The sequence below is a fragment of the Venturia canescens genome, chromosome 8 (assembly GCF_019457755.1).
Source record: "Venturia canescens isolate UGA chromosome 8, ASM1945775v1, whole genome shotgun sequence".
In the NCBI taxonomy this organism is placed as follows: Eukaryota; Metazoa; Arthropoda; class Insecta; order Hymenoptera; family Ichneumonidae; genus Venturia; species Venturia canescens.
In genome coordinates this window covers 4,171,695-4,197,400 of record NC_057428.1, presented here as the reverse complement: position 1 = coordinate 4,197,400, position 25,706 = coordinate 4,171,695, and the positions used below count along the sequence as shown (strand labels likewise).

Below are 25,706 nucleotides of genomic sequence, written 5' to 3'. Positions count from 1 at the left end.
TTACACGGCCAACTCGGACAAGATTTTTATCAAATTTGAATTTAAAATTTTAATTAACCAAAAAAAAAATTATTATAGCTCTGCTCTAACGATCATAAAATGACAAAATAGAATCTAACATGAGTTAAGACAGGATAGCGTAGACCACAGGCTCTGGGATTGAAACGTCACCGAATCGCTCCGAGATCCTGTGCATCCACTAGGTTAGGTAATTCACCGTCCACGGGCTCTGGCATTGAAACGTCGCCGAATCGCTTCAAGATCCCGTGCAACGGAAATTTGGAAAAACTAAGAGTGGACCCTGGACTCTGGGATTGAAACGTCACCGAATCGCTCCGAGATTCCAGGCATCCAGGAAAATTTAGGAAAGGAATTTATGAGTTTTGAGCAGAGTGCTTATTTAGTACTGTAAAAGAGAGAGGTCCGAGTTGATCCTTGAGGCAGGGAGAACTGACTGCCAAATGAGTCGCGCAGCGCTTCTTATACCCCGTTCCCCACCATGAAATTCTCGAGCGCCGAGAATCTCAGCTTTCGATCGGTTCTGCGCATCTCTATGGTACGCCGTCACTGATTGGCCTGCCGACATGATTCGCGCTCGCCCGTTGGCCAAGCGGGCTAACGATGCGCGGACTACCGCTTTTTATGAATTTCAGCTTATTGCGATTTTCAACAATAAAAACTTCAATCTGATCAAATATTATTTAATTTCTTCTTTAATTTGGCATTGTTATTTCATTTAATATGATTTGAATAATTACAATCGCGAAAAGTCACGTACGCGTCCTATAGCCCATTAACGCTCTGTTCGCGCATGCGTCGCAGTCGATTTTTACATTTTTCATTTGTGATTGTTTTTTATACTATTAATTTGACTTGTGATCAATTTTCTTACTCTCGTGTTATTTTTCTGATGATATTAATAGTAATTACGCGCTTGGGCGACTTAAAAAAAAAAGAATTAATTTCCTAAAATATAACGCGGCGAAGTTCAGAGCGGTGTCGGTTGCCCCACTGGGGCTCATGCCTACCGGCCTAAGATGGCCGCCACCTGTCAATAGCGACGAGCGTGGTCGCCGCGATGTTTTGTCCGCGATCTAAAGATCGCGGAGTTTCGTTAGTCTCGACGGGCTCGGGCCGTCGCGCGAGTGTTTCGTCACAAATGCCCCCCAGAACAAAAAAATCTAAGAATTAGAAATTTTTGTTCTCAAATCTCATTTTACTGAGAATAACAAAAAAAAAATGCTTAAAAATTTGAATATTCGGAAATCGGAAATGGAGTTTTTGAAAAGAAAAGATGACGCGTAGACCCTGGGGATGGATGGATTTGATGATCTTGATATTCTCGATGTTCTCGATGTTCTCGATGTTTTTCACTAATTTGGGGAATCGCCGAGGATACGTTCTTGTCGATAGGCATACCAATTACCAGCTGCTTTTTCTTCCTCTATCAGGTCCTGCATCTCCTTGGGAGAAATCATCCCGATGTCTTCGTTTAAACAACACTCGTATGTCCCTTCTCTCGCAAACTCTTCAAGAACGAGTCGATCTCCCAAGTTATCGTTGTTCGGCAGTGTGAATAACCGAACCTCATGTGCTTCTTTGGTAGGATGTTCCGAAACAATCTTGATCTTGACTCTCTTCTCTTCCAAGGCCCGTTGGTAGTAGAGGCATACAGTTTCCTCCCATCGTTCTCCCAAAAATGGCTTAATTCCCGATAGGTAGCCTCTTGACAAAAAAGGTGGAGCCACAAGGAACGCATGCGGAAGGGCACACAACTCAAAAACTGGATGCATAAGTGTCGTTCCTCGATCGATGAATCTCAAAGTGGCTTCGCTGTTCTCGTATCCCATCAATTCCACGCGGTGGGCTACACTGCCGATTTCTAAAGCGTAGTGATCTCTAATCCGATAACCTGTCCTTTGCATATGCCCAACTCGGTTGACGTGCGCCCCAAGCTCATACTCGAAGTCACATAACTCCCAATATTTGGTCTTAGTTGTGAACGTGAAGTTCGTTGGATTTTTGAAATCCAAGATGATGCATTCCATGGTCCCTTCCCACGTGCCAGGCCACGGAGAGGGCGTTGGTACTCCAGGAATGTTGTGGATCCTCATTTTGGTGTTAAAAAAGATTTTCGATGTTGCTCAGGATGAAAATAGCGGATTTTTCGATGTTGAATTCTCCTTCCAGATGCCGATGTCGTTGTTGACGATCAGGTAGACTTGCCGATGTTGCTAGTAGCTGGACTGGAGCTGGAATGACGCTCCGGAGCCCGCTGCTCCGACTCTTATACCCAACTTCAATCCCCACTCTTTTCACACTCCCCACTCTTTCAGTTTCCCAGTCCATATTACCCCCACTTCACTTTTACAGTCCTTATTCGAACTTCAAGTAACTTTCCCCACTTTTATAGTCTCTAATTGTCCATCCCTCCTTCACTTTTATTAATTCAGTCCTTCTTTTATTTTCACTCCCTTCCTTTCCTTTCCGACTCGTTTTTCCTTATTTTTCAGTGTTACAGGTAAGTACTTAATCTCTAACATTTCTCATTTTTACAATTATTTCTAATCTTTTTTCTTTTCTTTCCAGGACATCGGATCTAGACAAGTAAGTATTCACATTTATTGATAAACTTAAAAATTTTTCTCTTTTTTCTTTTGCAGGCTAGCGCGTTCCAGGACATCGATTCTCGAGCAAGGTAAGTATTTTTATGTTTTTCAGGTGCAGAGTTTCCCAAGGACAACGATAGGATGCTTATTTTCAGGTATAAAATAAAGAAATAAAACACAGGAGAGTTTGTTTGAGTGTAGCAAAGAAAAATGACGTCTTTTATTGCGTTTTGATTGATTAAGACGTTTTAACAAAGTAAAATAAATAAAGAAATCATAATACAAAAGTGGATATTTGAGATCCGTCAAAAAAAAAAATAAACATAATGATAGGTCAAAAAAAAAATCCTCTCTAGTTTTCGAGGCATCCCATTTGTAATTCGCGGATCATTTTTGTCCTGATTTGAGGCATATCTCGTTAGGTGAAATCAATCTCTTTATTCCTCGCTTCGTAACGGGCAAACATGCAGGTGAAAACCCCGCAATCATACCCATTTGTTTGTCGAGGTATATTCATTTTGGTTTCCAAGGACCAATCTTCTCTCCTTATTGGCTTCACGCCTTTCTCCTCTGCTTCCTTTTTCAAGTACTCCAAAAGGGTATCCAAATACCTGGGTTGACTACCCCCAAGGCTATCATAATAGCGGATTTGTCCGAAAATGATGTCTGTCACCGCAAGACACCAGTGATTGCCCAAGTGAATAGGGATGATCACTTTGCGGTACTCGAAGATATTAACTTTTTTGTCCAACGTCTAACGGCGCTATATCCGTTGACTTGGAGCCTCGGAAAGAAAAACGAACTCATGGCGTATGTGTTCTTATTGCTAATCAACTCGAGGTAGTTGTTTATAACTTCGTCGTTCAGCCAATTTGTCCCACTTAGGGTCTCGAGGTCCTCTTGTTTAATCTTAATCCTTTTTGTTTGTCTCTCTCCATTGTCGTTAGTGCTCTTCCTTTTGTTTTCGTTTACCGCGTTCTCTTTGTCTTGTTTCGTTATCTCTTCTTTGATCCTCTTCACTTGTTTTTCTGCATGATCGTCAGTCCTTTTCCTCTTGTTGTCAATGTTGCTACTGTCGTTGTTTTGTGTGTTCTCTTTTTCGTCCTCGACCCACACAAATTCTCCTGCTCCCCATCCTTTCCATTCTTCCGCCTTATCCTCTACCTCCCTTATCGGGGAAAGCATCTCCGGCACCCTAAATTCATTCTCTTGTCTGATCAGGAACCATTTGCGAGAGATGTACCTGAGAAGCATATCTCGGTTCGGTCTCCTGGATTCCTCGATTTCGATTTTGTGCAAGGCCCATTCGGTCTGCACCCCCTTCTCTTTTGTTGGAAACGCGGTCTGCGTTTTGACGCTCTGCATGCATCTTTTTGACGCGTGCGGGCGAACCACGGCGATCACTATGACGTCATCTTCTTCCTCTTTCTTTCTTCTTATTTCCCTCAAGATTTCCACCTCCTTTTCCTCATTCACCCATTCTCCCCTTCCTCCGTCCGTCTGTTGTGCGAAGTCTTTTCGCACAACTTCAGTCGTCTGCGTGCTTGCTTCCATTTTTGTGCCTATACCCGTCCAGAAATTTTTCCACTCATTCCTATTTCCTTTTGTTCTTCTATCCTCTACTTACTTTTTCGTCATTTCGTTATTCCTCATGCTGTTCATGCCTAAATCTGTAATTTTTACCTGTATTTTCTCCTAAAAAAAACCTTAAGTCCTTCGGAAACTCTCGAACTTCAATCTCTGCTACAGAACACGTCCGTCTCGGCCAAGCGTTGCTCGTAGAATGACAACTTAACATGGCGGCCGGACCTCGTTAACGCTCGTGAGTTCGGCTGCTAACAGCGCCACTCTCCGATCGTGGATACCTCGGGAACTAATGCCTAAAACTTCGTTTTCATGAACTTCCGGTCGTGCCGAAAGCATGACGCAATCGAAAACTTTCTCAAATTGTGTTTTTGGTTGAGTAATTATAGCTTTCTTATGCAACATTTACCCATTTCCGTAATATCTTTGAAAGTATCAATGTTTTTATTGTCAAAAAGGTGATTTCGATGTTTCGGGGTATGTGTAGAGTGAGACAGAGCATTCTCGTGACTTGAATTGTTTGTAAATCTGGTTTTGTGAAAATTTACCGTTGTTAGATTTCCTTTTGATCCTTTGAAACTATTTTGCTGATTTTTGCTTGTATTTTTAAAGAAAAAATAGATTTTTTCATTGTTTATTGCTATTGTTATACGTCAAAATGCTTCAGTATTGTAGTCTTTTCTTTTCTTATCATTATTATTAAATTTTCTCGAGTTTTTGTGCTTTTTTCTGATCTTTAAATAGTCCCGTAGAAAAAATACGGATGGAGAGTGCGTAACGGTTTTGTATGACGCTTGACGTGAAATTTTGAAATTTTTATTGTAATTTGGCAATTTTTTGCATTGGAATCGTTTGGAAATAGTATGAAAGGATTTGTTACATAGTTAATTGAAATACATCCTGGTAATTTTACTTGAAATCAGCAATTTTTAACAATTTCGGTATTTCTTAAGATTCGCGGCATGGTACATCCCTCTTTCTATTTCGGTCTCCGGATTTTCGAGGATAAATGTTGCAGCAGCGATTTGCTTTTCAATTCTGTATGGTCCCTCGTAAATTGAAAAGAATTTCGCCATTTTTTTGTTAACCGGATCGCTTACGTTGCACGCCTTAGCTAATACTAGGTCGCCCTCATTGAAGTTAACTAATTTGTTTTTCTGATCAAATTTTCGAGCTCTTTCCCTGCCTTTTCTCACTTTTCTATCCCTAGCAAGCATTAATTTAGCTTCAATCCCTTCTTCCTCATCAAATTGTTCGTCTTTTTCTACCTGGATCCAGTTTTTCCAAATTCTCTGTGGTTTTATGTTTCTCTGAATCTCGACCGGCGTCATTTCTGTTATCTCGTGATGAGTTTCATTCATACAATCCTCTATTACTCGAACCCACTTAAGCCAATCGGTGTGCTTGTCAGTCAAAAACGTTCGGAAAAATCTACCGATCTCTCTATTTACCCTTTCGACTATGTTCCCTTGAGGATGGCGAATAGATGAGAAAACTGGTTGAATCCCTTCACTGGCTAATTTCTCTAACCATAATCGCGAAGTGAATTGCGTGCCATGGTCAAATTGCAATTTCTTAGGTTTGCCGAATCCCGGAATATAGTGATTGAAAATCTTATTAATAGTTGCCGGCGCTGTCGCCGCTTTGAGAGGGTACTACAAATTTTGAAAAAGCATCTATTCTTACGAGAATGTGTTTCATCCCACCATTCGTAACTGGTAAGGGACCGAAAAAATCAATCGACACAATATCTCCCGGTCCCTCCGGAATGATGTTTTGCTGTGCCGCATAAGAATTGAAGAATGCTTAGGGACTTTATTTCTTTGACAAGAATCGCACGAACCAAGAATTTGTCTAATTATGCGGTATAATCTCGGGTAAGTGAATTCTTCTTTTATTATTTTCCAAACTTTTTTCGCGCCTACATGACCATACATTTCGTGTGTTTCAGATACGAGAAGATGGAGGATCTCTCGTGGAAAAACGATTTTCCAGGACTCGAAATTTTCTTTTTTCAATAAAATGTTATTTTTAAGTTGATATTTTTCGTTTTGTTCATTTTGTATCCTCTCCCTAATTTCTCTGATCCTATCTTCTCTTTCTTGTCAAAATCCTACCTGCCGAATCATCCGTTCTAATTCCTGCGAAGGTTTTATTGCCAACATTGTACTAATGACCAATTCTTTTCCTTTCCGCCCCCCAGCATCTGGTGGATTTAATCGACTCAAAACAACCGCAACCACATTTCTACTTCCCGGGCAAAATTCAAATTCAATATCGTAATCTTGGATAGCGAGAATCCATCTAGTTAATCTTTCGTTTAACAATTGACAATTTTTTAAGAAGGTAATAGCTCGATGGTCAGTAATGACGTTAATTTTTGCTCCGAGCAAATAAGTTCTGAATTTTTTTAATGACCAAACAATCGCAGGCAGTTCCTTCTCAGTTGTCGTGTAAGCTAGTTCGGGACCCTTGAGCTTACGGCTCGCAAACATTATTACCCTTAAATCGTTATTTTCATCTTTTTGAGCCAGGGTGCCTCCCAGAGCATAGCTACTTGCATCGGTTTGCAAAATAAATTCCCTTTTTGGATCAGGATGCGTTAGAAGAACGTTATCGACAAATGAATCTTTAATTCTCTGGAAAGCGATCTTTTTTTCTTCTCCCCATCGCCATTTCGTTTCTTTCTTAAGCAACTTCAAAAGAGGAATTGTTTCCTCAGCATGTTTTTTCGTGAATTTAGTATAGTAATTAATTAACCCCAAGAAACCCCTTAACTGTTTTAGATTTCTGGGCGGCGGAAACTCATGAATCGCTTGAATTTTTTCTGGTTGTGGCTTTATGCCCTTAGTTGTCAAAATGTGTCCTAAAAATTCTACCTCTTGCCTGAAAAATTTTGCTTTTTTCAATTTTATTGTCATTCCGTGTTGCTGTAATCTCTCTAAAAGCTCATCTAAATGTGCCATGTGTTCATCGAAATTCGAGGAAATACACAAAAGGTCATCGACAAAATTTATTACGTGATCCCCTAGACCATGAAGTATTATATCAAGAGCTCGCAATAATGCGGCGGTACTTCTTTTGAGCCCAAATGGCGTTACTTTGAATTCGTAGATTTTTCCCCTGTATCTGAATGCCGTGTACTTCATCGAATCTGGATGAAGAGGAATCTGCCAAAAACTATTTGTTAAATCTGGAGTGGTCATTACTTTCGCTGAATGGCATTTCTGAAAAATTTCTTCCATGTTTGGAACTGATTCGTGGTCATTAGCCATCACCTGATTTAATTTTCGCGCGTCTAAACAAAGTCTAACCGAGCCATCTTTCTTTATAACAGGAATTATTGGATTTATCCAGAGACTATTCGATCTTTGTATTATTCCGTAATCTAACAATTTCTCTATCTCCCTGTCTACTTTTTCCCTATGCATTAAAGGTACCTCATAGGCGTGTGCAACGATCGGCGTATCCGTCGTAATGTCTAATCGATGTTCGTAAACCGAAATTCTTCCTGTGGTTTTACGAAAAACTTCCTTCCTATTCCATATTACTCGTTTGTGAATTTCTTTTTCCCTTCCAGAGAGTTCGGTCTGTCCTACTATCAAGAGACTCGGTAGAGTCTCGGGACAAGTACATTGACAGCCCTGTCGTCTGCTGGCCCGAGGCTCTCGCCGAGACTATATTATCTCTGAATAAAACGATTCGCGGTGGTGGGGGTAAAATCGACATGTCATTTTCTTGAATTGCGAAGCTCAGGCGTTATGTCGCAATTTGAAAATTGAACTTTCACCTAATTAAGAAATTCTCTTTCGATTGCACCCAAAATCAGAATGATCGGTGCCGTAATTGCTGAGAAAAAACTTTGCACGGGCTCAAGATTATGCAAAAAGTACCAACACATTTACGCAGCTGACGTATCCGTATATGGGTTCAGACCGATACATACAAGGGCTTCTTGATGCCCATCATAACCAATCACCGGTGAGAATCTATCCGTCTCGACCAATCGCCGATGAGAAAGTTTCTGATAGTCCTCAATGTTTTCTTGTATACCGTTTGTTATCGTCTGTTATGTTATGTTGTGCCCGTACATCGCACTCATTAAAACAAATTAAGCGTTCTCAGCATAAATGCATCGACGGCGAAATATCGACGTTCCCGAACGAGCGCATCGACCCTCGATGTCATCACCGAAACTTCGAGAAAGAATATCACGCCATATTGTCGCGAGAGGGGGAAAAACCCCCAAGTCTATAAATTTACCAACTAACCAAAATTCGACAGTCTTTGACGAGAATTGTAACGATCGGTCTCGAGGCAATAAAACCTCGAATTTGTAACTTCTTAAATAAACTTATTGTTAACTTGTTGTAAAAGTATCGAGTTGGAGTTCAGCTCTTTTGGCCTAAATCCCTTAAATACTCGTCCTTGATAACTCGTCCCTTCGCGACGGTCTTCGCGGACACAACATTGGTGGCAGCGGTGGGATAGCCACTACTCGAGAAACCCGACACGTCTACGATAGTCGAACGGAAGGAATTCAAATTGCTGAGGAGGACCGATAATTCTAGAAAAGTCGATATATCGAACGGACGATCGATCACCGATCATCGCATCCAAGGCAGACCGATCTACGTCAAGATTCAACCCAAAATACGACTGGAACCAGAGCGGAAGAAATTCAACACGACAACGAATCTGAACATCATGCTAGCGATCATCTTACTGTAAGTGACGGAACATTATTAAATAACATTGTAATCCGCCAAAGCCAGATCGTATATAAAAATTTATATGTCAGACGACGAGTACGCTGAACGTCTCAAATTACCGGGCGTAAGCACTATTTCGCGTTCGCTCAATTCATTTTTCGACGATAAACTCGACTACAATCGCGAAAGAAAAAACGAAATCACCTCGCAAAGCAGAAGGCGACGAAGTAGCGCCCAATCTTTAAATCGATCTCCGACATCGGAAGACGATTATTTAGACGCGGAAAATACGCCGGAAAATTCGGTAGTAGAAACAACAGATCCTTTAGTATCAACAATGGTCGAAACAGTAAATTTAGACACAACGGGAGATAATCAGAATTCCGGAAATCCCGGAAATAGTCGAAATAATAATCCCGGAAACCCTGGAAATAATGGCGAAAATAATAGAGGAAATAGTTCTCAAAATTCCTTTCCAAATCACTCGCGAACTAACAGACTTCGAGGCTCAATGTCTCTTAAAGAAGCGCGTAGTTTAATTCCTCGATTCGACGGTTCAAAACCGGAAGAAGCGCGAGAACTTGTAGATTCTTTTGCTCACGTCAACAAACATATTTTAGAGGAGGACCAAGAGATCCTCCTAGAATCAGTGTTAACTACTAAATTAACTGGTAAAGCTCGAGCAGAAGTACGATATAAAAATATTCCAGATTTTGAAACGTTTAAATCCGTTATGCTAGAAATATTCTGCGGTACGAGAACCGTAGGAGCCCTTCAAACAGAGCTGTATTCTTGTCGACAGAAATTTAACGAATCAGTAAAAGAATTCGGAAGAAGAATAGAAGACACAATGATGGAATTAATTGATGCAAGCATAAAAAAGCACTCGACAATGATCGAACAAATGGCGGTAGAAAAACACATACGCGAAGTAGCCCTTTCGAGTTTCGCTCAAGGTCTCAAACGCGAATATCAAACAATTATTAAAGCTAGGGCATATCCAACCCTCAACGAAGCTATCACAGCCGCGATCGACGAAGAAAAGATACAACAGGGAACTCGTAGAGAACCTGGAAACACGACTATTTGCAGTATGTGTAATAAGAAGGGTCACTTTGCGCGCGACTGTAGAAGCTCAGGGAATAAAAACGGTTATAACGGTAATAATGGTAACTACAATCAGTCTAACCAAAATAAAAGCATAAATTCAGTCTTCTGCAATTATTGCAAAAAACCAGGTCATGTCTATGATGACTGCTGGAATAGGAAAAATAAAAATGGCGATCAAAGAGGAAATAATCGGAATAACCAAAATAGAAGTCAAGGAAACAGAGGAAATAATAATAATCAAAATAATCGCGAAAATCAAGGAAACAGGGGTAAAAACAGAGGTTATCAAAATAATAGACCGAATAACGGTCAAAATAATAATCAAAATAATCAAAATCAAAATCAGTCAGGTAACGCGGAAGAAAAGAAAACGATAGGGTCGCTGAACCTCAGTCTCCTTGCACGTACGGCCGAGCGAAAGAACGCGCTCGTCAGCTGTTTGAAGGCCGAGCGAGCTACAGGCTCACCCACACCTCAGGCAAACCAAACGCGAATAAAACTAGAAATAAATTCTTTCGGTTCCTGGGGAATGGCTAGCGATTTTTATATCCCGTCACCGCACGCAATAAATTCAGCTCTCCTTTTGAAAGCTGATACGGGAGCCCAATGCAGCATAATTAAAAGGGGCGCTCTAAAAGAAGATACCGAAATAATCGACGAAACCGTCGAACTGACTGGCGTCGGAGGACAAGCCTTCAACGCCCTGTGTAAAGTCATACTCGAGATCGAAACACCCGCCGTCAAAATTCTTCATGAATTTTTCGTCGTCGATAACGACGTTCCAATCAAAACAGACGGAATATTGGGACTCGATTTTATTAAAAAACACAAGGTCGACATTCTAGGTGGCCGCATAATCAAAATGTATGGTCACGTCGAGCCTTTGGTGAACGGTTCGGAGAAACTACAATCCCGTTCTGAGAGTATTCACTACGTGAAAGCAAAAAAACTGGCAATCGGATGCGTAGCAGCCAGAGAAATTGAAAAAGGAATAAAAATAGGACAAGGGACGGTTCACGAAAAAAGTATGATTTTCCCCATCTCTTTTCTAAACACGTTAGACCAGGAAGTCTCGATCGAAAGACCGACGGTCGAAATCGAAGAAATAGGAAGCGTCCAAGAACAAAATCAAACGAAAACAGGCGAAACGGCGAGCGGTCCAGCCAAGGAAGAAATCTACGTCACCAACGCCGAAGAAAAAGGTAACAGAGTAAGTCGAATAATGATGCAAATTGGTGAACATTCGCACCTCAACAAAGAGGAAGAAAAATTTCTACAAGAATTTTGCCAGGAATTCGGAGATGTATTCCACCTGGAAGGAGAATCTTTAGGAAATACGAGCTTAGTAGAACATCGCATCTACACGAAAAAGGACACCGTACCAGTCAATATTCGACCGTACCGACTGCCCGAGAATCACAAACTAGAAGTGATGACTCAGACGCAGGAAATGCTTAAAGCCGGAATAATTAGGCCAAGCAGAAGTCCGTGGAACGCGCCATTACTGGTCGTTCCTAAAAAAGCAGACGCTCAAGGTAACGTCAAGAAGAGAGTCGTAGTTGACTTCAGAAAATTGAACGAGGTCACCGAGGGAGATTCTTACCCTCTGCCCAATATCACAGAGATCTTGGATCAATTGGGAAAAGCAAAGTACTTCACCACACTTGATCTTGCCTCTGGATTTCATCAAATTCCGATGGCGGAAGAAGACAAACAAAAAACTGCCTTTTCAACTCCGTTGGGCCACTACGAATACAATCGAATGCCTTTCGGATTAAAAAACGCACCACCGACTTTCCAAAGATTGATGGATGCTGTTTTAGCAGGTCTTCAAGGTCTCAAATGTTACGTTTACCTGGACGATATCGTAATACACGGATCAAGTTTCAAGGAACACAACGAACGACTACGAGATGTCTTCAAACGGTTGAGAGAAGCTCAATTAAAAGTGCAACCGAAGAAATGCCAATTTCTGAGAAAGGAAACGCAATATTTGGGTCACATCATCACAGAAGTGGGAGTGAAACCCGATCCGGAGAAAATCAAGGCTGTAAAAAATTTTCCTTCACCAAAAAATGTTAAAGAAGTCCAATCATTCCTGGGACTCGCAGGATACTACAGGAAATTCATTCAAGATTTTTCAAAACTCGCAAAACCATTAACAGAGCTGATAAAAAAGGACAGAAAATTCGAGTGGAACGAGCATACGCAGGCAGCGTTCGAGACGTTAAAAGAAACACTCAGCACCGCACCAATACTTTAATATCCCGACTTCACGAAGCCGTTCGTCGTCACCACCGACGCATCGGACAAGGCAATCGGAGCTATCTTATCACAGGGAAAAGTAGGGGAAGATCTACCAATTTGTTATGCGAGCAGAACGCTAAACAAAGCGGAAAGAAACTACTCAGCAACGGAAAAGGAAATGCTGGCAATAGTTTGGGCTGTACATCAGTTTCGCCCGTACATTTATGGAACGAAATTCACTATCGTTACCGATCATCAACCCCTCACCTGGTTATTCAACGTAAAAGATCCAGGCTCCAGACTAATGCGGTGGAGAATAAAATTAGAAGAATACACATACAAAATTGAATATAAAGAAGGCAAAAAGAACACTAATGCTGACGCACTGAGCCGCATATACGCAATCACGCGCAGTCAAAACAAAAACACAGATCAGCTGCAAAAAGAAGGAAGAGGAAGGCCGCGAAAAATCAGAGCCGACGCGACTCCATCTTCTTCAACAACACCAGCCTCCTCGGACAATCGGTCCAGCCCTAATCATAATGGCCGACTTGATAATCAGCCGAGTGTGGCTGAAGATAAAAATGAGACGCATATAGTGGACAGCGACGAAGGAGATAGCGAGAGTGAAACCGAACACCTCGACTCCGACGCGACGGACCTGTCAGAGAAAGACAGAAAAACAATACTACGAGAGTATCACGACACGCCTCTCGGAGGACACCCCGGAGTAAAAAGAATGACTCAACGAATTCAAGAAAAGTATCGTTGGCCGGGAATGAAAAAGGAAATAAAAGAATACGTAGCGAAATGCGACAAATGTCAAAAGAATAAAGTAACGAAGCTAAATCGAGCACCGATGATTATCACCGACACTCCAGAAAGAGCATTTGAAAAATGCGCGGTCGATATAGTAGGACCTCTACCCGAAACCGACCGGAGAAATAAATATATTCTAACAGCACAATGTTTATTAACAAAATTTTCCGAAGCAATTCCATTGGAAAATCAGGAGGCATAAGAAGTAGCAAGGGCATTGACCACTCGGATCATTTGCCAACATGGACCTCCTCAAACCATTCTTTCCGATCAAGGAACGAATTTTCTGAGCAACGTTTTTAAGGAAACGTGCAAATTATTACGCATCAAGAAAATTCAAACAACCGCATATCATCCGCAATCAAACGGAGCATTGGAAAGATCCCATCGCACTCTGGCAGAATATCTAAAACATTTCGTTCAAGAGGATCAAAGGGATTGGGATTTATGGCTACCATACGCCATGTATACGTACAATACAACACCTCACTCATCTACAGGATTCACCCCGTATGAATTGAGGTATGGTCAAAAACCTGTTTTACCGACTGCACTCAAAGAGCCGCCGAGAACCACATACTCGTACGACGACTATGCAGCCGAACTTCGAGAACGACTCCGGGCGACTTGGCAAGTCGCGAGAGAAAAATTAATGGAAAAAAAGGAGAAGATAGCGGAAAAACAATGGGAAACAACAAAAAACACCGAATACCGCGTTGGCGATAAGGTACTGCTGCTCGACCCAACAGTTCGTCGAGGCAGATCAGCAAAATTAACACCAAAATGGACAGGACCATTTGAAATAAAAAGTAAGGATTCATCAGTGAACTACAGTATCGGCAGGGGACGCAAAACTGTTCGAGTCCACGTGGAGCGAATCAAGCCCTACGTTACCCACTAGCCGACCCACTAGCCGACGTTACCGACTAGCCGTGGTAAGCCTCGCCGGTGTTACAGCACACGCGAAACATAAAATACAAAATCTTTTTCTCGCAAAATATATAGCACATAAACACGAAGAAAAAAAAAAAAAAAAATTTTTATATATAAAATAAAAATATATAAGATAAAAATAAAATAATATGAAGAGAATAATATATATAATGAAGAGAAAAATATATATAAAATAAAAATATATAAGGTAAAAAAAAAAAAAATATATATAAGGTAAAAAAATAAAATAATATGAAGAGAATATACGCATAAAAGGAAATAAAGGGACCAACACATCCGAAGTACAAAACAAACGGGTCGATTTATTTCACAGAAAAATATAAAACAAAATACATCTTTATACAATCTAATCCGCATCGTATGCGGAGGCGACGCCTAAAGGGTGGGACCAAGCTGGATGATCCCAGTCGTCTTCCGGGTGGAGCTGGCCCCACCTCCCCTCGAACATCCATCGAATAAACCCGATGTCGAACCCCTCGGTACCCCGCGGCCGACCAAATTCGTCATTGGGCTCGGCCCGACAATACCGACGGTACTCGGCAAAATCCTCAATAAATTCCTGCAACAAAAAAGAGAGAGGGGATTAAATAAAATAAGAAATAAGAATAATACAAATAAAAATAAATAAAACAAACGAAAATAACTTACAATAAATTCCTCACGGAAAACATGCGCCGCAAACTCTAGCGTGGTGCCACGACGCCGTTTCGGCAAAGGGGGCCCTACAAAACGCGCTAAAAAGTTAAAAAGGAAAAATATAGATTCATGAAAACAAATTCATTGTATAGATCCACCCGTTATATATATATCTATAACTTTAATCTAGACTCACCGACACCTCCTTACGGCGGGTCTCCGCCACGATAAAAAACATTGCCTCTTTTAAATTAACGTGGACAATAGTCGCCATTATAATATTTTACTCGCAAATGAAACACACTCAAAGACGATAGCATACTAAGAATACGAGAAACATTCGCGGTAAAATGAAAACTCAAAACGCAGATTCAGCGAATTGATAAGTAGTCAGAAAATAAATAAAAAAAAAAAAAAATAAGGTCAAAATCCTTTCAAAACAGTAACCACCCGACGCACTTACCGACATCGAGATAAGTCGATTTCTACCGTACCGACCGACTAGCGACTAACTCAAACAACCCATTACAGGTGTGCGAGCGCAATAGCAGTCGTAGGAGGGATCGAGTCATCGGTAATCAATGAATATCGAATCAACAATTTTCAAACATCGCCAGGAATATACTTCGAGGAAATAGGATCATTATATTTGGTAAAAGGAACATGGAAATTAGTAACCCACATGGATCTACACTATATGGAAAGAAAAGCAGACGTTTTATTCAAAACACTAGAAACCCTGGAAAAATTATGCAACAAAACGACTGACGATTCACTATGTTCCACCGTAGACAGCACATTAAAACCGTTATTGAAGAAAGTCAGTTCCTCAATAACAGCGATATACAACTTCGTAGGCACAGGAGAAAGTAGAAACAAAAAAGGATTAATTAACGGTCTAGGAACAGTAATCAAAGCAATAACTGGGAATCTCGACCAAGATGACGCCGAAAAAATAGACAAAAATATTGACGACATAATAACAAGACAAAAAACTGACGAAGATATGTTAAAGGAAAATGTACAAATTCTACAATCTACACTAAAACTCTACAACGAATCTACTTCCGAAATAATAGACAAAATGGACAACTTAATGCATATGATAGAAAGAATTAAAAACACGGTAGAAGGTCAATTTTCAACAATAAAAAGGAAACAAATGATAGACGAAAACATAAACACATTTACAACGACAGTCGAAGCTTTTACAAGCGACGTAAACCAACTAGCAAACTTTTTAACAGAAATTTACAAAGGAACAATAAATCCTACGGTAATTTCACCCAAGCAGTTGGCTGACTATCTAATAGAAGCAACTCCCTACATTCCTAAAGGATTAAACTTTCCAACGAACGTCAAGAGTAGCGAAATGACTAACTTACTGAAAACAGCAGAAATTACTAGCTACACAGCAAAACTACGATTTGTTCTAATCATAAAATTCCCTTTAATCGAAAATTCAATTTTGAAAGTCAACAAAGTCTACCCACTACCTACGAAAATCAATGAAAATCAATTCCAATTCATAGAAACCACATCTAAAATAATAATGGTTGACAACTACAAAAGAATGTACATAACAATGTCCGAAGAAGATTTAAACAAAGCCAGAAAAGTCGACAATATCTATTATTACAAACCCAAACAGTCACTACAAACAATAAACGGCAATACGCCATGCGAAATAGCGATTTATTTAGGAAATAATCCCGAAAAACTATTATGTAATCAACGAATTGTAAAACTCGAGAAAACATTAATAATCGCACTGGAAAAAGAAGGTAGATGGCTATTCGTAGCCCCAAAACCCGAAAGCGTAAGAATAGATTGTAAAAATAAATCTACGACACTCGAAATAATCCACAATACAGGATTACTGGCTTTGGACGGAGAATGTTCCGCCACATCAATAAATTTTCAATTGTTATCTTTAAACGAACTACGACAACACGAATTTATAACATTTATACCACTATATAATCTAACAAATACGATTGGAATGGTAAACGCTAATCATCCAATTTTCAATTACAGCGTACCATCAAAAATAATTACTAATCCACTGGAAACGAATAAATTAGGCGAACGAATTGAAATTCTTCAGCAAAAACTAAAAGAATAACCGAATATTTGGGCACATCCTTATCACATAATCGGAAATTACTCTCTAAGTGCCATTAGCATGACTCTGATCATCATAATAATTATCATTTTAACAATTTTTAAAGCTAAACATTGTCAAAGAGTTCGATTAATACAACAAACTAATGATATTGAACTAGCCCCGACTTTCGTGGCAAGACCAAAAATCATAGAAGAACTTGCATCTAGATCTACTGATGATAAAATTTACATAACTAAGGCACGCCCAAAAAACAAAAATAATGCCACACAAAACGCTTCATTATATCCTAAACATAATCCTACTAAAAGTGGAAAAGGAATTAAAAAAGGAAAAACATATTCAAGTTTCACACAAATTTAATTATGTTAATTCCGTGCGAAAAATAGCCGAAATAAATTTCGTCTCCCAAAGGGGGGAGGGATGTTGTGCCCGTACATCGCACTCATTAAAACAAATTAAGCGTTCTCAGCATAAATGCATCGACGGCGAAATATCGACGTTCCCGAACGAGCGCATCGACCCTCGATGTCATCACCGAAACTTCGAGAAAGAATATCACGCCATATTGTCGCGAGAGGGGGAAAAACCCCCAAGTCTATAAATTTACCAACTAACCAAAATTCGACAGTCTTTGACGAGAATTGTAACGATCGGTCTCGAGGCAATAAAACCTCGAATTTGTAACTTCTTAAATAAACTTATTGTTAACTTGTTGTAAAAGTATCGAGTTGGAGTTCAGCTCTTTTGGCCTAAATCCCTTAAATACTCGTCCTTGATAACTCGTCCCTTCGCGACGGTCTTCGCGGACACAACAGTTATTATAAAGTGATTGCGATCGTAGCCCCGTGGATCAACGGTGCAAGATTTGCAAATTTCGTTTAAATAAATAAAACATTATTGGAAATAGCAGTGGATATAATCAATTTTATTTTTTTCATAAAAGAAGTTTCAATAAGTTTCAATGTCAACATGACGTGAAACTTCAGCTGGTGACTTTCGAGTACTTTGGAGCTCTCGAGCTCCTTAGCTTTCCGCCAAACTTCCTTGCTCTTTTTCTTGAATGTCATTGGCCCAAAAATTCTCTCACTCTTCATTGGTTGCAACAAAATTTCTCTCACCAGGGATTGGTGATCATGGGGGCCAAGAGGCCTATGTTTGTAGCAGTTGGAGTACGCGTATACAGATACGTAAAATCCTGAATATGTTAGTAACTTTTGCATAATCTTAAGCCTGTGCAAAGTTTTTTCTCAGAAATTACGACACCGAGCATGCTGATTTTGGACTCATTCGACAGAGAACTTCTTAATTAGCTAAAAGTTCAATTTTCAAAGCCGTACATAACTCATGAGCTTTGCAATTAAAGAAAGTCACATGCCAATTTTACCCCCACCACCGCGAATCGTTATATTCAGAGAAAATATAGTCTCGGCGAGAGCCTCAGGCCAGCAGACGACAGGGCTGTCAATGTACTTGTCCCGAGACTCTACCGAGTCTCTTGATGGGTTGATATCGTTCTTATTATTCGAACGAAAGGTTCTACGATTTTTTATTTCCATTAATTTTGTAGTAATTTCGATGAAACATTCTGAGCCCGACGAGGATTCTCAACACTCATTTGTCGCCGGAGATTATATTTCAAATTATTGATAAATACTTGGCCTCGAATAGATATAATCAATTTTAGTACTGCACGTAACTTCCGTTATGATTTTTTTTTCACGAACTTCTTTTTTCTCGAAAATAATTATTATGAATGATTAGTGGCTCCTATGCATAAAACGTCAATTTTTCAATGAAAGTTTCCAATTTGTTCGATAAATATTCCAAATTATCAATAAAAACTTGGCCTCCAATTGATATCATACATTTTTATACTGCATGAAACTTGGATAGTACATTTTTCAATTTGCTCAATATTTATGAATTTTTTTGAAAATTTTTTATTTTCTTTTATAGAATTTTTTTCGATTGTTTTTTATTTCTGTTGATTTTTTTTGAACTTTTAAATTTTTCCTTTTTTACATCTATAGAATTTTTTTCCTGGTTTTGAATATTTTTTCTATGTCATCCAGAAACAAGGGACCATCAATGTACTTGTACCAACCGTTTTTCCCTAGGTTGTACTTGTCCCGAGACTCTACCGAATCTCTTGATACCATATTTCGAGCTATCAATGCCCATACTATTTTTGCACATGAGTAAGGCAGACAAAAATCATAGCCCAGAAAACAGGGTGAGAATATCATTGAAAAAAAACAAGTGTCACTTTGGGCTCTAAGAGTACCAAAAGGGGCTAAAAGTACTCATGGGTTACTGTCCTCTTTTCGACGTTATTATTTACCATGAAAATGTCCGAAACAAAATTGCTAAAGTACCTTGTCGACTATTTTAAAGTTCGCTTTTTCGAATGGCGGAACTTGAATTTCTCGGAATCAATTTTTTATATCATATTTTTGCAAAATAAGTTGAAGAAACACGAACTTCTGAGTGGCATTTTTTTCATTTTGAATTTCAGATTTTTTTTCGAATTATTTTCCCACATTAAAGTGCTCTAAAGGTGTTCTTGATATAATTTTACGTTCGAAATATGCATACATTTTTTTTTCTTATGTTGCACCTGCAAAATAACAACAAATAAACTAACAAATTTTCTCCATTTTTGAAGCTAGTATTCAAGTGCTGCGATCGGAATAAGTCTTTTACATCCAATATGTAAATTGGCTACGGCTACCAAAGTTTTTCGGGTAGTTGATGAAAAATTTGACATGATTTTTGAAAAATTAATTTGTTCAATCAATTTGATTGACCAGTCAATGTGACTGTGCAGACTGTGTAAGCTGCATTAAGTTTCCGATGTTTTCTGTGTCGCTTTTTGAGAATTTGACATTACTTTTTCTAAACTAATTTTTTAAACAATTTCTAAAAAACAATAAATTTTTCTTTAAAACGCAATCTTTTCCAGTAATTGTATTTAGCAGCAATAAAATTACAATTTTTTAAAGTAATCTTATTTGACAACAAAAAAATTACAATTTTTTCGAGTACCTGTAGTTGACAATCACAAAATTACAATTGTTTATAGTAACTGTAATTGATTAATAAAAATTTATAATTATTGCACATAATTGTAATGGGTGACTAAATATTAAAGTTCTTTACAGTAATTGTAATTTACGGGTAATGAAATTACAAAAGTAATTTCTGCTGCCCAATTCTGCAGTACTTATAGTTCAGTATACAAATTGCTAGTCACATCTATATGTTAGCAGGAATTAATGCAACCGGCTGATTAATTAAAGTGAGTTATCTAGATCGTTGAAAAAAATGTTCAAACGATTTTAAAATTATATAATCTCTAATGGTTTGTATGCAATAAGTTTGCAGTAAAATGATAAAAATTTTGTTGAAGTAATGTATTTCTTAATTTTAATTAAAAACTAAGATTTAAATTTTATTTCGTCCGCCAAAAATCGGCTTTTGGTTTGGGAGTCCTTACAAAAGTGTTTTTTAACGTCTTTTACTTCTAAAAATTGGGGAAAAAATTCCCACCCATTAGTTTTGATTCTTACCATAAAAAAATAGTAAAATCAAGAAATGAGGGTTTCTTGAAAATCTCGAAAACCATTTGAGATAAACAGCTGAAAATTTGGCTAAATTATCTTTGTTTGATACCAAAACGATCCCCAAATGCGAGTCGAAAAAGCCGCAAGAGCAGATTTCCCATACAAACCCGGCTATACCCTTTTATTTCCCTATAACCACCGACATAAGTGTCTGAGGTTATCTATATGTGTCCTGCCGACGGTGATAAGAATCAGTTAAAATGACTAACAATAAAAATAGGGTGCTGTTTTCAAAACACTACGTGTTGTATGTTTAGCAGATGTCAATGAAAATGTCGAATACTTTGCTGTTTCTCATCTTCTTTTTGGTTTTCGGACTGATCATTCTCATGAATCGACCAAATGTCATCGATTTACCAACAAAGTCCATCATGTATCGTTGGATAATTGTAATACGTGAATTCAAAGTACGTATTCATAATCAGCAACTTCAATAACTTCAAAATTTACAATTGCTGCCTTTTGAGAGTAGTCTTATTCAATTCATATGAATTTTGACATTTTCAACCGTCATATCAGATCCGCTATTTTGAATTCCGAAATTTTGAGGACAAAATCATAATCAGCGGTCCCGAAAACCCCCGAGTATCAAATTTCATGAGATCCGAATGAATTTATACATTTTTGGTTGCCATATTGGATCCGCCATTTTAAATTTAGAAATTTAGAGGTCAGAATCGTAATCAGCGACTTCGAAACCACCCAAGTACCAAATTTCATGTGATTTGAATGATTTTTGTATTTTATGGACTTCATGTTGGATCCGTTTTTTTTTTAATTTTGAAATTGTGAGAGTGGAATCGTGATTAGCGACCCCGAAAATCACCAAACACTAAATTTCATGGGATCGAACTGAATTTTTGCATTTTAAGCCGCCATATTGGATTTTCAATCTTGAATTTGTGTATTTAGAGTGCAGATTCGTAATCTTGAAAACCCTCGAGTTCACAGCTTCATACGATTCAAATCAATTTTCGCATTCTAGTCTGCCATTTTAAATTTGTGGTACCAATTTTCATGAAAATCAATTGAGACAATCTCAAATAATCGATGACGCTATCGGTGGTATTTTGGGCACGAAAAACATCCGACGTCAAAGGGCGTCAATTCCACCGAAGGGGTTGAGGTTCAAAATAAAGAGCCCCTAATGTATTGTCTTGAAATTAACTTGAGTTCCCAGATGTTTTCTAATGGATCTATAAATCGCAAACATATTCAAATGAAAGTGTTGTTTCACATTAACATGTTAGGAGTCTCTGAACAATTGAAAAAAAAATGGAAATGTAAACGAATCTCGAACACTGCTCATTTACCTAATACGTAATAAAAATACTTCCAAATGAATACTTTACAGTCGAAGCGATCCAGACAAATCCACAAATATTTACGGACAGTCTTAACATCCTAAATACTCAACTCTCCCATATACGAAGAATGTCTGATATATCTCTCCAAAGTACTGTGTCTGGAGTCATTGACAACGTTCCTCTGCAAGCTGTATCGGTTTGTGAGTTCGACAATAACACCGATTTCTCACGATCATCACAAAATTTCGAGAAACGCATGTTCTTATATTTTTACCTTTTATCGATACACTGGAGACTCTGTTTCTCAATTGTTGTAGTAACTCAAAAATGGTGGGGTAACAAGAGGATAGACTACGCTCTCTACTGCCCTGAGGGTCTGGCTAATTTCCCAACGAACGCATTGCCTCATTTGTTTCACGCAAGTTATTGGGAATCCTCTGACGTAATTGCCTTTATACTCAGACAACTTGGTCGATTTGATCTTCCCATGCTTGGCGGAGAGGAAAAAGAATTGACTTCTTTCCGTCCCGGACAGCCACGTGAAAAATGGAATAAAAAACGGACTTCTGTTAAACTCAAGGTACAATTATTTTTTAACCTCTTCTGGATTAAATATTGTAGCCATGCAGCAAGTTCTTTTCGTATACTCAGAGAAAAAATTCGGACAAGTACAATGATGATCTCCCGTTTCCGTATCATATCACAAGCTTCTATCTGAGTTCTGTTTAGCACCAAAAATCATTGTGTAATTCGAGACGAAGCATTTATTATTAATTTCAGGATGATTTGAGTATTTTTTGAGTATTTAGAAAATATCAACATTCACGTACTGGAAATCGTAAACTAAAATATTAGCCGTTTCGGCGCTCGTAAGGAGTTAACGAGTACTTTTATTTATATGAATAATACGTCAACATTAACCCTCTCAGACCGAGACCTATTGCGCGTTGACGGAAAATAATTCCCTTCATAATTTTATCTCAAAATACTTTCTAGTTTCCGAATCCATTGTGACATTTCGGTTTTTTTGTTCGGAAATATGAATTTTTGAATGTTCGCTGCGCGCAGCACCAGGTCCTTGGGGAGCAAAATCAGGAAAATTTACGAATGAATCTAGCACCGAATACCTTAAATAAATCATATTAGCTTCCCTTTGAAAGGAAATAACGATTGGAGTACGAAAAAAAATTTTATACCCACATTTCTTTTGCGATATCTAAAGCACCTTTTCACACAACGCCAACTCAACATGAAACGCCGACTTCATATTGATATTTCGATGAGTTAAAGCAGTTTATCTCTTGGTTTAGGAGTATCTAAAGTGCAATCTAACCTTGCTTCATGGGAATAGGCAGTTAAAACCCCGACCTTACTGACCGATGCAGTTTTATTGGGCCTGGAAGCGCGTGTTGCGTAGAAGCAACATACGGTCCGAGAGGGTTAAACGATATTATATTTTTCTTCACGAGTAAGGTATCTGCCTTTTATCACAAAAAATACAAACTGAGCTATGAACTCATAGCTCTCTAAGGAGTTAAGCGTGCCATTCAGAGGATACTGGATGACTTTCGTGAATTCCTGCTGAATTAATTGAGTTTGCAAAAACCCCGAAATTAAACAAAAGACGGATTACTCGGGAACTTCTTCATAAAGTAAGAATTATAAATCAACTCAAAGGCCAAAAAAAAATTATGAAAAACATTATCTCTGAATGAAACCAATCTTTAAAAATTTTTTTCATCTTTATCAAATTTCTTGAAATTTCTCTTTCTGAAAAACCCAACGGAATTTTCCTGAATAAATTACAAAATTACAAACATTTATAAGAGACCAGCACGAAAATTAGCTTATTCAATTAATTTTACCAAAAAGTTTTATCCGAACCCCACCAAAAATCAATTATGGACTTCAGAAAGTCATTAAATTAATTGAAACTATAAAAGTATATTCTGTAACGAGATTTTTCCCCGCAAAGGGTCCAACCTGTCCCTTCTCGACTCACCTGACCCGTTAAAGGGTGGCAGCGTACCGGCGAGGTCGGGCTGGGCGCCAGGTACCGAAGTACCGTCGGAATAACGACTTATTTTTCGCCCTCCCTCGCCAACTACGACCTTCCGAGCCACCCGACACAGGTGACCGAGGACGGTCCGGCTACTCAGCTCCAACTGAGGTACTAAGTGGTAGAAGTGCTGGCCCACGATGAGAGTAACAACACGGGAGAACATAAAGGGTCAAAACAGATACTCAACGCGTAATTATTTCAACTCAAAATGCGGTTTATTAGTCGAAGGTAGTCGTGATTCGCAAACAATAATACAAGAAAATAATAACACAAATTGGATCCGATCGAATTAAAAAACAAATAATGAAGAAACGAAATGAGCTATCGAATCAATCGTATGCGAGGAAAGAAATCCCGCTAAAGAAAATCTGGAATCATCGCTGCGAGGTAGTCCAAAATGGATAGGTAAGCAGCGGTGCGTCGTGGCTTGTAGGCAACTTGACGGCTCCATTTACACAAGAAAAATACAACATACTGACGCAGGAATCGTACGCGAAAGAACTCAATCCCGATAGAGAAAGTATGGAATCACCGCTGCGAGGTAGTCCGAAAAGGATAGGTAAGCAGCGGTGCGTCATGGCTTGTAGGCAACTTGACGTCTCCATTTACAAAAGAAAATTATAATGTAATGACGCAGTAATCGCACGTGAAAGAAATAAAAACAGATAGGGAAAATATGGAACCACCGCTGCGAAGTAGTCCGAAAAGGATAGATAAGCAGCGGTGCGTCGTGGCTTGTAGGCAACTTGACGTCTCCATTTACAAAAGAAAATATAACATCGTCTTAATCATACGCGACAGAAAGAAATTCCGATAATGAAACATAGGGAATCACCGCTGCGAGGTAGTCCAAAAATGGATAGGTAAGCAGCGGTGCGTCGTGGCTTGTAGGCAACTTGACGGATCCGTTACACAAGTACACAAGAAAATATAATGTCGAGTTAATCGTACGCAAAAGAATAAATCCCGATGAGGGAATAATGTTTCGCCAGGGATTCTCGACTACGAAATATACAAGATATAGTACGCCAGAACATAATCTAACGAAATCGGCTTAGAGATAGCACGCGCGGCAAGCGCGAAGCGCAAGAAAAAAGGTAAAACCATAAACTTCCCCTAAGAAAAAAAAGGTTGGGACAAGTACATTGATGGTCCCTCGTTTGCTGATAATTCCATCCATAAAAAAAACTTAAAACAAATTTTTTTAAAAATTGTAAAAAAAATTATTTTATAAAAAAAAATACAGAACGATTCGAAAAAAATTTCACAAATCTTGAAAAAACATTATATTAAAACAAAAACTAATCTGTATCTATTTTTTAAAGTGTCAAAAGAATAGAAATAACAAGTAAAAAATAAAAAACCGAAAAATCGGTCTTGAAATCATTTTGGAAACCGATGCCTCATTCTTCTGATTAGATTCGAACAGCTAAATCAACTGAAAAAAATTCCATCTAATTTACGTGCGGCATTAAAATTTATTGTATTAATTCGAGGCCAAGTATTTTCTAATGAATTAAAAAAAGTTACCACTTGAATTACGTGCAGCATTAAAATTTATGATATCAATCGGTGGACAAGTATTTTATTAGTAACTCCAAATTTTGACATTATTAAATTCTTCTAAGATGCTTTTAAATCCGAAAGAATCACATGAAAGCTAGTCATATGTTACTCTATGGTGGCAGAGACTTATAAGAAAATCAATTCTTCTCAGACTTTCAGGATCCTCTGGTATTATTCACAAAATTCGACGTCGACTGGATCGATACAAATTATGTTTAAATATGTGTTAAAAGTACTTGTCCGGCCTATCACTATTCATTTAAATAAAAATCAATCATGAAAAAATGGCAGAATCCGGTTAAACATTTATTGAAATGCGATTCATTAGTAGTTTAATGTTCTTAATAAT

General features: G+C 38.5%; 2 protein-coding genes across 10 annotated transcripts in view; one reads left to right on the top strand and one right to left on the bottom strand.

The window, feature by feature from the left end:
* Positions 1-25,706, top strand: part of rdgB (retinal degeneration B) — a 1,063,172-nt gene that overhangs the window by 699,332 nt on the left and 338,134 nt on the right. For 7 of the 8 annotated variants that reach the window (XM_043425624.1, XM_043425620.1, XM_043425621.1 and 4 more), the window contains 2 exons: positions 21,777-21,929; positions 22,047-22,309. In XM_043425624.1, coding sequence (XP_043281559.1) covers positions 21,777-21,929; positions 22,047-22,309 — 416 coding nt within the window. The remainder of the gene's footprint in view (positions 1-21,776; positions 21,930-22,046; positions 22,310-25,706) is intronic. The other variant, XM_043425622.1, reaches the window with a different exon arrangement.
* The window catches only part of LOC122414392 (uncharacterized), a 237,537-nt gene that overhangs the window by 163,927 nt on the left and 47,904 nt on the right, over positions 1-25,706 (bottom strand). The window lies entirely within an intron of this gene.